The sequence below is a fragment of the Eutrema salsugineum genome, unplaced genomic scaffold (genome assembly GCF_000478725.1).
Source record: "Eutrema salsugineum unplaced genomic scaffold, Eutsalg1_0 scaffold_23, whole genome shotgun sequence".
Taxonomy (NCBI): domain Eukaryota; kingdom Viridiplantae; phylum Streptophyta; class Magnoliopsida; order Brassicales; family Brassicaceae; genus Eutrema; species Eutrema salsugineum.
The window spans coordinates 528,906-540,856 of NW_006256805.1; the positions used below are offsets into that span (position 1 = coordinate 528,906).

Here is an 11,951-nt window from a genome sequence, read left to right on the forward strand (position 1 = left end):
TAAAATGCAGATCTAAAAGAGCAAATAAAAATCGATTTGTTTGTAATCTAATGCTAAAAACGCTGAGCTCTCGGGAACTCTAGGGATCATAATCGGTTTCAACACTAGGAGTTATAGATTGGGATTGACGGATATCGAAATATAGGGTTCTAGAGCTAGAGTTCGGCGGTATGACTATGTCACCGCCGTGATCATAACCAACTGTTTCTCGAACCCTGACCAGTAGGTTTCCACTTTGGCCTTGGAAGGGAGAGAACACAAGAGCTGTACATGACTCGTCAGTACTCACGATCTTGCCGCAGGTAGGGTGATGTCTAAAAATGACCTAAATAACAAGTATTTTATAGTCTTCAGTACTCTATGGTCTCTAGGGTTCCGGAATTGAGGCTGGGAAATGACTTGGGCTTCAGAAATGGGTTTTTTAGGTCAGAGATGCTTGGCCGTGGTCGCGTGTGTTGCGACCGTGGTAGATGAAGGCTTGGCCGCGGTCGCGTTGTCTTGGCCGCGGTGGATGGGTTGTTGGCCGCGGTCGCGTGACTTACTGGCCATCTTTGAGTGTCTCCGGGGCAAATAAAATATCTTGAGATCCAACCGTTGGAATATCTCCAAACCAAGTGCATTTGAAAGCTGGTTGAGTCTTCTATAAGTTGTCCAATTTTGAGGGTGATAAGACGGTGAGAAGGTTTTTGTCTCTCCATGAGAGTTCTGAAGGTCTGCATTTATCCAAAAGAGTCTTTTTATTCCAATTTGCGCTTTTTCATCCCAAATTACATGAAAAATCTTTTAAAATTCGAAAACATAGAAATCCTTTGAAAACCTTTGAAAATTGAGTAAAAACACCTGTAAAAGACATTAAAGTGATCCATAAAATAGTCAAAATCTGGTGTAATTAACTCCCCTAGACTTAGACTTTTGTTTGTCCTCAAACAAAACAAAGGCATAATCTTGGTGAGAGGTTTGAAAACGCATGAACTAACAAAATCTCAGAGACCAAGCTTCTAAACTAATATCAATCATTATGCATCAATCAAGAATAGCCTAGAAAATTCTCACTAAAAATACGGGCATAACTAGTCTGTTAATCCGTCATGCGGAAACCTATTGCACTGAGATCTAACTTCCATTCAACTAGCTCTTAACATTCATTGAAATTTTCGGTGGTTCTCATCAAAGAAAGTATAAGCGAGGCAATTTAGGCTAGGTATAAAAAGGGGTCATTCTAGGGGTAAGGCTTAAAGTGTTTATGGGTTACCTCAGAATCTGGAGTATGCAATATATTATGCAAAACCGCAAGAGAGAGTGAAACTGTTGATATCTACAGTTTTCAGTCACTTTCTTCTTGCCATAGATTTCTGGTCTTCTTCCTCAGGTTCTCTCCTAACTCCCCCAGACTTAGATTTTAGTTAATCTTTCAAAACCATAGCTCTTTAGATGAATAGTGGTTGCTTTTGCTCCAAATAATTTCGATAATCTAGGACTCATTAGGCTTTTTGTTTCCTTTCCTTTCATTAATTTTTTTTTTTTTTTAGAAAGAGGAAACACCTTTAGATATAGAGCCATAGAGAGTACGAAATTACCAATAAGAATGAGTTCTCCAAGGCTATATAAAGCTTGATAAGGTTTATGATACTCTTCCTTCCCAATTCCATTCAGTCTTTCTCTTGAGTGACTGAAAACTGCGTCGTTCCTCTTCTCTCTGATGTTTGTGCACATATCTGCTGATATAAACTAAAAAGAGAATGCATGAGGTTTGAAAACAAGGGATTTGGGTTTAAGGTATGGTACCAGATAAAGATGAACTAGTCATCTAGGACGACAAAGAGTGATAAAAATGAGGGTAAAAGACGTCCTAGATGTATATCTTGATGCCTGCCTATAATCAATGATGAGAAAATTATATATCAATATTGAGGTCAAATATAATGAGCTAGTATATCCTGTCAGAATGAATCTCCATGAATAGAAGTCCTCTAGTGAGAATTCGTAGTGCAAGTACTTTAACTACCGCCTAGTCTAGTGCTAACCACAAATGAGCTATCATTTGTAGGAGCGTGCAGGTCTAAATCATCACAGTTTTGTGTCAAACATTATTGAAAAATACGAAAATTCGAATAGGTTACATATTAAATTTTTAAAAGTACTTGAAATTTAAAAACAAAGCAAGAAAATGATTAGTACGGATAGAGCGAGCAGTGATATTAATCACAGTATCAAGAGATTGGTTAAAACAACAAGCAAGCATAATTGATACTAAACCGAAAAATCGAATAGTTCATGACCAGATTCGGATTTTTGATGTCCTTGACACAGAAATTTTCTAAAAATTGGTTTAGTTGAGCAATTTTCATGTCAAATCTATAGATTATCTAATACTAATCATTGATCACACAAGATTTGGTAAAATTCATCAATTTTGCTGTTCCAAATTCGGTTTTTATAAAGCATGTGAAGTTCAAATTTCAAAATTCTCAATTTCTCTTAAGCTAGATTTATTTTTTAAACTATTTTATAACAAATGATTTTTATGATTTTATCTAAGTACTTAACCTATATTTAAGAAAATCCAAAGTAATCGAATTACTATATATATATTTTCAGAGTTAAATTTGAATGTAAAATAAAATACATTTTAAAATGAAATATTATCCCAAAGTTTATCAATATAAAACAGTTTACAAACAATTTTTTTCAAAAAAAAAGAAGAAATGTTTTGATGCAGAGACAAAAGATAATTACATTGTAGAACCAATAAATAATTTATATATAACTCAACTACCAAAATCTAAACTTGGTTACTATATGTCTATATTCTATGTGTAACATGTAATATAGACGAAAGTGTCTTTACTAAAAAAAAATGTCTTTACCAAAAAAAAGTGTAAGATGTAATACAGACATAAGTGACTTTCAATCAATCTCAAACTAATCAGTATTGGACTTTTTTTTTCGCCAGTATTGGAATATTTTCTTCGTTTATAAATTTATGTTTTCAAAGAAAGAGATCTCGGAGGAGATGAGGAGATGTTTTCCATGGATTTTGTGGCAACTGTGGAAAAACAGAAATTTGTTCTATTTTGAAGGGAAAAGCTTCACGACCTTAGAAACTGCAGAAATAGTCTGAGAGGATGTCAACCAATGGTTTCAGGTACAATATACTATGGGTAATGGAGCATTCTCAGCCACTAGGCCCACTACACAGGTCCAACATCGTACAAAGTGGGAAGCTCCAGAGGCTGATGATCTGAAGTGTAACATTGGGTTTGCGTGGTCTAGAAGAAAGAACTTGAGTGGAGCAGCGTGGATCGTAAGAAATAATAAAGGGGAAGTACAAATACATGGCAGAAGAGCCTGTAGGAACATTGGGAACCTCGTGGAAGCAAAAGAAAAAAGCTTACTCTGGGCTATAGAAAGTATGTGCAGCTTAAGGATTAATAAGGTGACCTTTGCCTCGGATGCCTCAGATATGGTTGGCGCTATTCAACGGCCAAATGCGTGACCGGCTTATAGAGGATGCACTATGAATATCCACGAAGCTTTAAAAGGTATTGGTGATTGGAGATGGTCCTTGGAATTGAGCAAAAGTAATCGCTGTGCGGATCAATTCGCAAAAAGTGTTACGACTGAAAACCGATGGCAATAGTATGAGGCCAGAGGGGAACCGAAATGGCTGAGGGTTCTGATTCGAGAAGAGAAACCTCTTACCTCTGTGTAAGATGGTAATTGTTTTTTGGTTTTAAGAAAACTTTAGTTCTGTTTATGCTCTGTTTGTCTTTACTTATGGAACTTTCCGAGTAATAATAAAAAAAATTATGTTTCCTATTTTTCTTTTCTTAACCGTTGCGCCATCATTTTCACCGTTACTATTTTCTTAATGCCGCCCAGATTTATCATTTTTTTCCTTTCCAGGCGAAGAACACAGCTTTATCGTGTGACAGAGAGGCAGCCTCTTTGCGGATGCATCCAAGCTGATCTGTCGCCCTAATGGATCACTCAGATCGGCTGCTTTCTTGTCTCACCACCGGTCTTCATCAAATCAGAGTAACGATTCTTGTCTTCTTCTAGCGTCTTGTTCGTCAAATCATCCAGGATTCAAAGTAAATTTTGTCTTCAAACTGTGGAATCTTAGTTATGCGATTCGTGTTTCTGAAATTATTGAATCTAATATATGTATTTAGAGAATAAATTGAATTCAATTGTAGATGGATCTGACATTCCAGAGCTAACACTAGTCTAGTAATAAGATAAGATAAACTTGTATCCTTATATGATCAATCAATGGATTTGGCACTAATTCAGTTCAAATAAACAAACATTATATCCAAGTTCAGCCCATACATGTCCATCTAAACGTTTCAGGATTTGGTCCAAACGAAACCTAGTTCAAAAGTTATAGATAGAAATCTGTGGAGTAAGAAAAAAAAAAAAAAAAAAAAAAAAAAAGCCAAGCTTGGAAGAGACAAAATGATGGAGAATACCAAGTCAAAAGATGAAGTTGATCGAGCTCAAGATCATTGTTAGGATCATCCAGATACTGATGAAGTGGTTCAAACCCAGCTGCTTTCTTACATAGACAAAAGACCAATTGATAAAAGGGTGTATTCTATTCTGAGCGAGGGATATCACACTGAGACAATCCTTTTGTAATCATTTCCATAGTTAGACCTGAGGTGTAGGCTTTTGCTTCCGGCTCACAACAATCCTAAATTTGATCCTCCAGGTCTACCACCGCCTCCACCAAGGCGCCAACTCCTAACTTTTAGATCCAAGCAGGAAATCAAATCACTGACAGCCAAATGGCTCTAGAGTTGGGATAGATCTAGATCCCTAACTTCTGAATCCAGCCTCGAGCTTAGTTAAAGTACAATACAAGGACCAGGGAATCCAATCTGGCCTTCTTATGTCGAAACAAAGAAATCCGATGTCAATTTCCTCTATTACTCAATTTCCTCTGTTGATCAAATATAGAATCTTAAACACTCAATCTTCTCCACCCGCAAAACCCTGGATGGTTTGGAATCTTTAGAGAGATTGAGAGGCAGAAAGAACCGAAGCATCTAATATTTGGAGAAACATAACTGCCAGTTTATTTTTAAACTTTCTTTTTTACATAATGGAAAAGTTCAACATAATATCACACAGGTATGAACAAAAGCCACCTATGATTTAAACAACCAAACAAACCAGAGTTTTCAAAAGAGAATGCCCGGCTAACCCAATTTTATCTTCTTGTACTGTTGTTGCTAAGAACACGGTGAAGCCGGAATGTCTCGCCTTGGTCTCCATTCAGTGACCGCCTTTCCAAACAGCACACAGTTAGTTGTCTGAGCAGTTTCTCCAGATGGGAATGCAAGTGGCAGCTTCTCTGCACATTGTTGTTATTCGGATTTGTTGATAGAATCGCTGCATTCACTGCATCAGCCACTAGTTCCCTCTGTGAATCTTTTAGGAAATACCCGACTGATGATTCTTCGGGATTTTCATACACTAGCAAGGCAAAGCAGTCCTGAATAATCAATAAGAAAATCAAGTTCATAAGAGATCAAAAACATAGACTCTCTCTGTATTTGAACCCCAGATTGCATGAAAGAGACAAGGGAATAAAGTCCAAGGAGTCATTGGTACCTCGACTATATCTTGAAACCCCGTTAACCCAACAAATTTAGCTAACTCGAGTCTGCCATACTTGACAGCTTTTTCAAGTTTTCCGTCCTGTTTATGCCATGTTGTTCAGACCTTAGAGAGTTAGTCCAACACCATAGATTTGAAAGTGAACGGAAAAAAAAAAAGAACAATCCAGGAAACCATGTTAAAAAGACGTGATAGTCGGTAAGGAGATCCCATGAATCTTTTATCAAGGTTTTCGATTTCGCACACAGTTTTATCAAAGGTTATTGAAATACTTTGCGTAATAACATGGCATCTACGTAACATGGTTTCCGGTGTGTTATAGATTGTTCCACAGTAATATTTCTTTCTACTCTAAAAGAAACAGGAGGTTCTGTGCATTCCTTTTCTTTCGTTTCAGGTCTTATACACTAAAGATCATCACAGTTCAAGCAGCTAGTGGTAAGACCAAATCCATCAAGATTCCTTGATTACAAAAATTTCATTCTAATAGGACAATAGAAAACTCTCTACCTAGATGGATAGGGAATGAAGAGCGTACCCGTACTAGTTCAATAAACCTTTGACAGTGAAGGAGGAAACAAACTACCGATCTATCATCCTGTAGAATGTAGATCTGGGTTAGAGTTCTTATCTCAATCCTGTAAAGTGGATCATCTAGCAATATGAAACAAACGATATGACAGGAAATCTCACTTCACCTGTACAATTTGGGGATACAAAGTCCGGAGTGCTTCCAGCGCAGCACTGATCTCACCAGTTCTGACAAGCTACACCGAAGAAAGTATGGATCAGTCAAAATTAACCAAACAAATCAGGTAACTTAGTTTGGTTTGGAATAGGAACCAAAAAAAGTGCCATATAATTAAAGAGCAGTAGAGTTAGAGAATATCAGGTACTGTAGCCAGTGAGATTTATGCACAGCAGAACAAGTTTTATACCTCTCTAAGAGTCTTTCTATGATGCAAATCATATGATGAATCATCCTCATCAATAGCATCCTCTTGAGCTATATGAATTGGAGGAACTGTAGTTTTAGTAGCAAGGTCGAAAGCATTAAGTGTCTCCTCATACCCATAGTGTAGCAAGTAGGTCTTCACAAGCCTAACGATAAAGAAAATAATATTTTAGATAAAGCAGCAAGCTTGTCACCAATTCAGTGTCCAGTAGGAAGAACAAGAGTTGCAACTCGATTAACAAAGTACATGATCTCTAACTGCTGGGAAGAAATATACTTACCCATAACCAATGTTTGGAGGTATGGATATTTTCTCGATAGCAATTTGTTGCTTATTCCTCTCTGATGCTTCATATCCCTAATAATACAGAAAGAGGGTAACATCCCTCGTTAAAACTTAATTTGAAACATATACATAATGTAGAGAGAGAGAGAGAAAGGTAAGTAAAGACGTAATGTGTACGCTCTTCATTCAGTATTTATAGATTATATAAATGTATAATTGGAGGCTCACAGTGGTTAAAGTTTAATCATACAGGACCAGCAGAGGATGCACGTAAAATATAAGCGCAATGAGTACCAAGAGAACCACTGCCATAGATTTAGTAAACCCAGTACCAACAATGGAGATGATGCATACCTATTATGTTCTTTCAATAGCTGTACTCCTGATTACACCATCCCCACTTCAATATAAAACTAAGATCTACCGACTCAACTAATATATAATTCCTTTTAGAGGATTTTTCTCTTACCTTAACATCGAAAGCAAACTTATTCCTCCCAAAATTGACAGAGACCCTGCAAAAAAATCAGAAGAAATGCACTGTGTAAGTACTTCTACTAAACCTGTTTATATAAATTTGATGTGAGACTTTAACTAAACATGCAAGCAGCCTACAAAGGAGATACATGATAATATAGGTATTGATCATGAAAGAGAAACTGAGAACATACTCCTCATTTTGGCTATGTACAGCTACAGTGGGGAAGAGATCACCCTTTATGTCCTTAGGGATTTTCCCCACAAGAGCTCCGTTTTTACTGGCATCAAAGAATTCACGAGACTCAACAAACAAAGCCTAAGCCAACAGAGGAAATCAAAAGGCAGCAAAGAAATGGACGGATTCATGAATACATTTTCCAGTAGCAAAATACATGAAACGGTTGTTTCTTACGTGAAAAAGAACTCCTGCGAAGCGTAGTTTATACCACCGCCAACAGTATCACCTTTAGTAAAAGTTGGACCAAAGGCTTCACCCGTTCCCTTTCCTCGATATAGATGTCCATCATCCCCATGGTAGCCACAGCTATTCACTTCCCATCTACCATTACAAAAGAAATAACAAATTAGACCATCATCCTAATGACTGCCACAGAAGCTCAAATTCTATGCTAAACCTTAAATGCAACAATGATCCATGCTAAAAGCAAAGAGGCATAAGCTTCATTCTATCAAAGGCACCTTTTTCGTAGCTAATCAAGAATCTAGTTTTCAATTGAGCAACAAAGCCAACTCTTTTCAGTTCGGATTCTTTCTAAAACCCTTCCTACAGAACAACTTGATCCCAAGGAGCTAATCTTTAAGATAAAACTCCGATACGATTTGGTTCAAGCTTAACGTTACCTTCTCAAAACAATTCCTACAGAGCGGAATTCAGCAGAAAGAACACAATCTCATCCAAGAGGCTAAATCTCTTGATTTGGATCCAAAAAACCGTACCCGCTATCTCCTCATTTTGAATTTCTCCATTTTATCAAAGGCATCCTTTTTCGTAACTAATCAAGAGTCTAGTTTTCAACTGAGGCAAAAATTTAAGCCTTTTTAATTCGGATTATTTCCAAAACCACTCCTACAGAACAACCTCATCCAAGAAGCTAAATCTTAACTTAAATGCAACAATGATCAAACTACGAGCTAAAACTATGCAGGTAAAGCTTCTCTCACGACATTTTGGTTTTTAACATTAACTTCTCACAACCACTCGTACAGAAAGAACACAATCTCATCCAAGAAGCTGGGATCCGAAAACTGTACCCGGGCTGTCTCCGCATTTTGAAGCTCTCCTTAGTGAAACCAATAGCGACTTGCCCTTTAGAGCCAGCATCCTTGACAAAAATCTCGAAGTAGTAAGTGAGACACTTGAACGGAGCAGGTTTATTAGCCTGAACAACGCCTACGTCGTGACCGTGAAGGTTCGTATTCGTGTACTTGACGGAAAGCTTATCGGGAGAGACAATCAAAAACCCGCCTGCGCTATTAATCGTGTTAAGCTCCGTCGGCGATTCCTCGCCTTCATCTTCCTCCTTTGCATCACCACGCGTAGTAGCGGAGAGACGAACCTTGCCTAAGAAATTTAACATCAGATCTCGATCTCGAGCATCTCCGGTGCTCGTCTCGCCGTTTTCGTGGCGGCCGTTGTCGGAATTCGCCGTCGACGGTAAAGAGTTCATTCGGTTTCCCAAGATTGGATCACAGAGAGAGAAACCCTAGAAAATTTTGAATTCCAAGATGATTTTCAAAAGAGGGCTTTGAGCTTTCGGACTCTACAAACACTGGATTCTGATGAGATTTCTTCTTCTGTCAGGACAATTCGATCCTTTCTTCAAAATGCCTCGCAAGTTGCTAGTTTCGGCATTTCTTCATTTCTTCAAAAATATTTAAAATTTTATTATATTAAAAAAATATATTTACACATTATAATAAATAGAAGTAAAAAAAAATAAAAAATATAGAACAACTAAATCTTATCTTTTATATATATATATATATATATAAACTAATAAAAGTTGAAACTAAATACTTATAAGGATGTCCACATAGAATTTAAAAGTTTAATTCTATTAATCCACATCAGCATTTAAATTTAAAATTAAGAAAAATCTACAATTTTTAATAGTGTCCACATATGATTTAAAATTTCAATTCTATTGGTCCACATCAACACTCAAAAATAAGAAAAATTAACAATTTTTAATATTATTGTTGAATAAAGAAATTAAGAAAATTTACAAATTGTAATATTATTTAGGTCCACTTCAACATTGAAAATTAAAAAGTTTACAAATTCTATAATTTTTATTTAAAAAATTATTAAAGATAAATAAATTATATATAATTTATATTAATAATGAAAAACTAAAATAAATAATATTCAAATAGGAAATTTTTAATTTTAAATTAGATGTATACACATATTTAGAGACTCTTGCATTAACATCCAATTTTTTGTCACATATAACAATTTTGAAACAAAAAAAATTTCTATGTGTGCAACCGTATCAAAAAAAAAAAAAATAGAGTTAAGTTTCACTAAAAAATGAGTCATTACAGCATAAAAGAACCAAATTGACTAAACTGACATCCACATAGGATTTAAAATTTCAATTCTATTGGTCCACATCAACATTCAAAAATAAGGAAAATTTACAATTTTTAATAGCGTCCACATATGATTTAAAATTTCAATTCTATTGGTCCACATCAACATTCAAAAATAAGGAAAAATTACAATTTTTCATATTATTGTTGAATAAGGAAATTAAGAAAGTTTACAAATTGTAATATTATTTAGGGGTCCACTTCAACATTGAAAATTAAAAAGTTTACAAATTCTATAATTTTTATTTAAAAAATTATTAAAGATCAATAAATTATATATAATTTATATTAATAATGAAAAACTAAAATAAATAATATTCAAATAGGAAATTTTTAAATTTAAATTAGATGTATACACATATTTAGAGACTCTTGCATTAACATCCAATTTTTTGTCACATATAACAATTTTGAAAAAAACATTTGTGTGTGTGCAACAGTATCAAAAAAAAACAGAGTTAAGTTTCACTAAAAAATGAGTCATTACAGCATAAAAGAACCAACTTGACTAAACTATATGTTTAACTATTAGCTAGATTACAAAAAATATATTGAAAGGAAAAAAAAAAAGCCACTACAAGATGCTTTAATATTGAAAAAGAGATCGTAAAATCTCCAAAGCTTGGCCACCAAATTTGAGAAGAATGATAAATTCCAAGCAATCCGAGAAACATGTCAAGTGATTGATACTCGACACTTTTGAAAAACGAAGCACATAAAATAGAGAAAGAAGTTCCATTATTAAGACGATTGAGATTGATGTATCCAATTTTTGAAATAACATGACATTTGATGGGGTTTTAAGAACCTAACTTTAAACCAAAAAGGTAACAATTAGCTGACCAAGCAGCATCCGAATACATTCGGTAAGCCTCGAAACAAGGAGGCTTCTAAATCCTATTACTAAGAAAAGTTAAAGCTATATGCCTCTAAGAATATCTACATAAGATTTAAAAGTTCAATTCTATTGGTCCACATCAATATTTAAAATTAAATTTTTAAAAAATTCTATTGTTAACAAAAAATTATATTTATAGAAAAATAAAAGTTGAAGCTATATGCATCTAATGACATCCACATAAGATTTAAAAGGTCAATTTTATTAGTTTACATTAATAACTAAAATTAAAAAAATTTCTAAATTATAAAATTACATTGTTAATACAAAACAATATAAGAAAAAATTGTTTATTAAAATTCTTAATAACATTTAAAGGTATACTATTTTCAATATTAAAGTAGGAAAATATGAAAATCTTGAATTGAAATTAGATGTATGCACACATATTTAGGAGCTCTTACATTAGCAATCAAATTTTTGTCACATACTATAATAAAATTTAAGTTTTTTTTTTTTTGTGCAACCATTTCAATTAAAAAAAACAATAATATAGAGTTATGTTGCACTAAAGAATGAGTTATTACAACGTAAAATAACAAATTTGACTAAACTATCTGTTTAAATATTAGCTAAATTACAAAAAATATGATGAAAGGAGATATAAACAAAGCTACTACAAGCTGCTTTAAAATTCCAAAAGAGACCATAAAATTTCTAAAGTTTAACCATTGAATTTGAGAAGAATGATAAATTACTAGCAATCTGAGAAACGTGTAAAGTGATTGATACTCAACTCTTTTAAAAAATGAAGCACTGAAAATAGAGTAAGAGGTTCCGTCATTAAGGCGAAGGAAACTAAGGTATCCGAAAAAGATTTTTGGAATAACATTGCATATAACGGAGTTTTAACAACCCAACTTGAACCACAAAGGTTACAATTAGCTGACCAAGCAATATCCGAATACATTAGGTAAGTTTCAAAACAAGTGGGTAGACTAATATCACTTACCGCAACGGGCCTCGTGTGGGATCTTCTAGCTTTGATTTCTAAATCTATTACTAATAAAAGTTAAAGTTATATGTCTCTAAAATGTCCACATAGGATTTAAAAGTTCAATTTTATTGGTCCACATCAATATTTAAAA

General features: G+C 34.4%; 1 protein-coding gene across 1 annotated transcript; it reads right to left on the reverse strand.

Moving 5' to 3' along the window:
- Positions 1-5,060: 5,060 nt before the first annotated feature.
- LOC18015390 (ran-binding protein M homolog) lies at positions 5,061-9,199 on the reverse strand. The gene is made up of 10 exons (XM_006397384.2): positions 8,622-9,199; positions 7,762-7,908; positions 7,541-7,627; positions 7,339-7,384; positions 6,865-6,941; positions 6,567-6,729; positions 6,327-6,395; positions 6,167-6,226; positions 5,623-5,709; positions 5,061-5,503 (listed from the first exon to the last, which is right to left on the reverse strand). The coding sequence occupies exons 1-10, from the start codon at positions 9,035-9,037 to the stop codon at positions 5,219-5,221; spliced, it is 1,437 nt and encodes a 478-aa protein (XP_006397447.1). The 5' UTR covers positions 9,038-9,199; the 3' UTR covers positions 5,061-5,218.
- Positions 9,200-11,951: the final 2,752 nt, after the last annotated feature.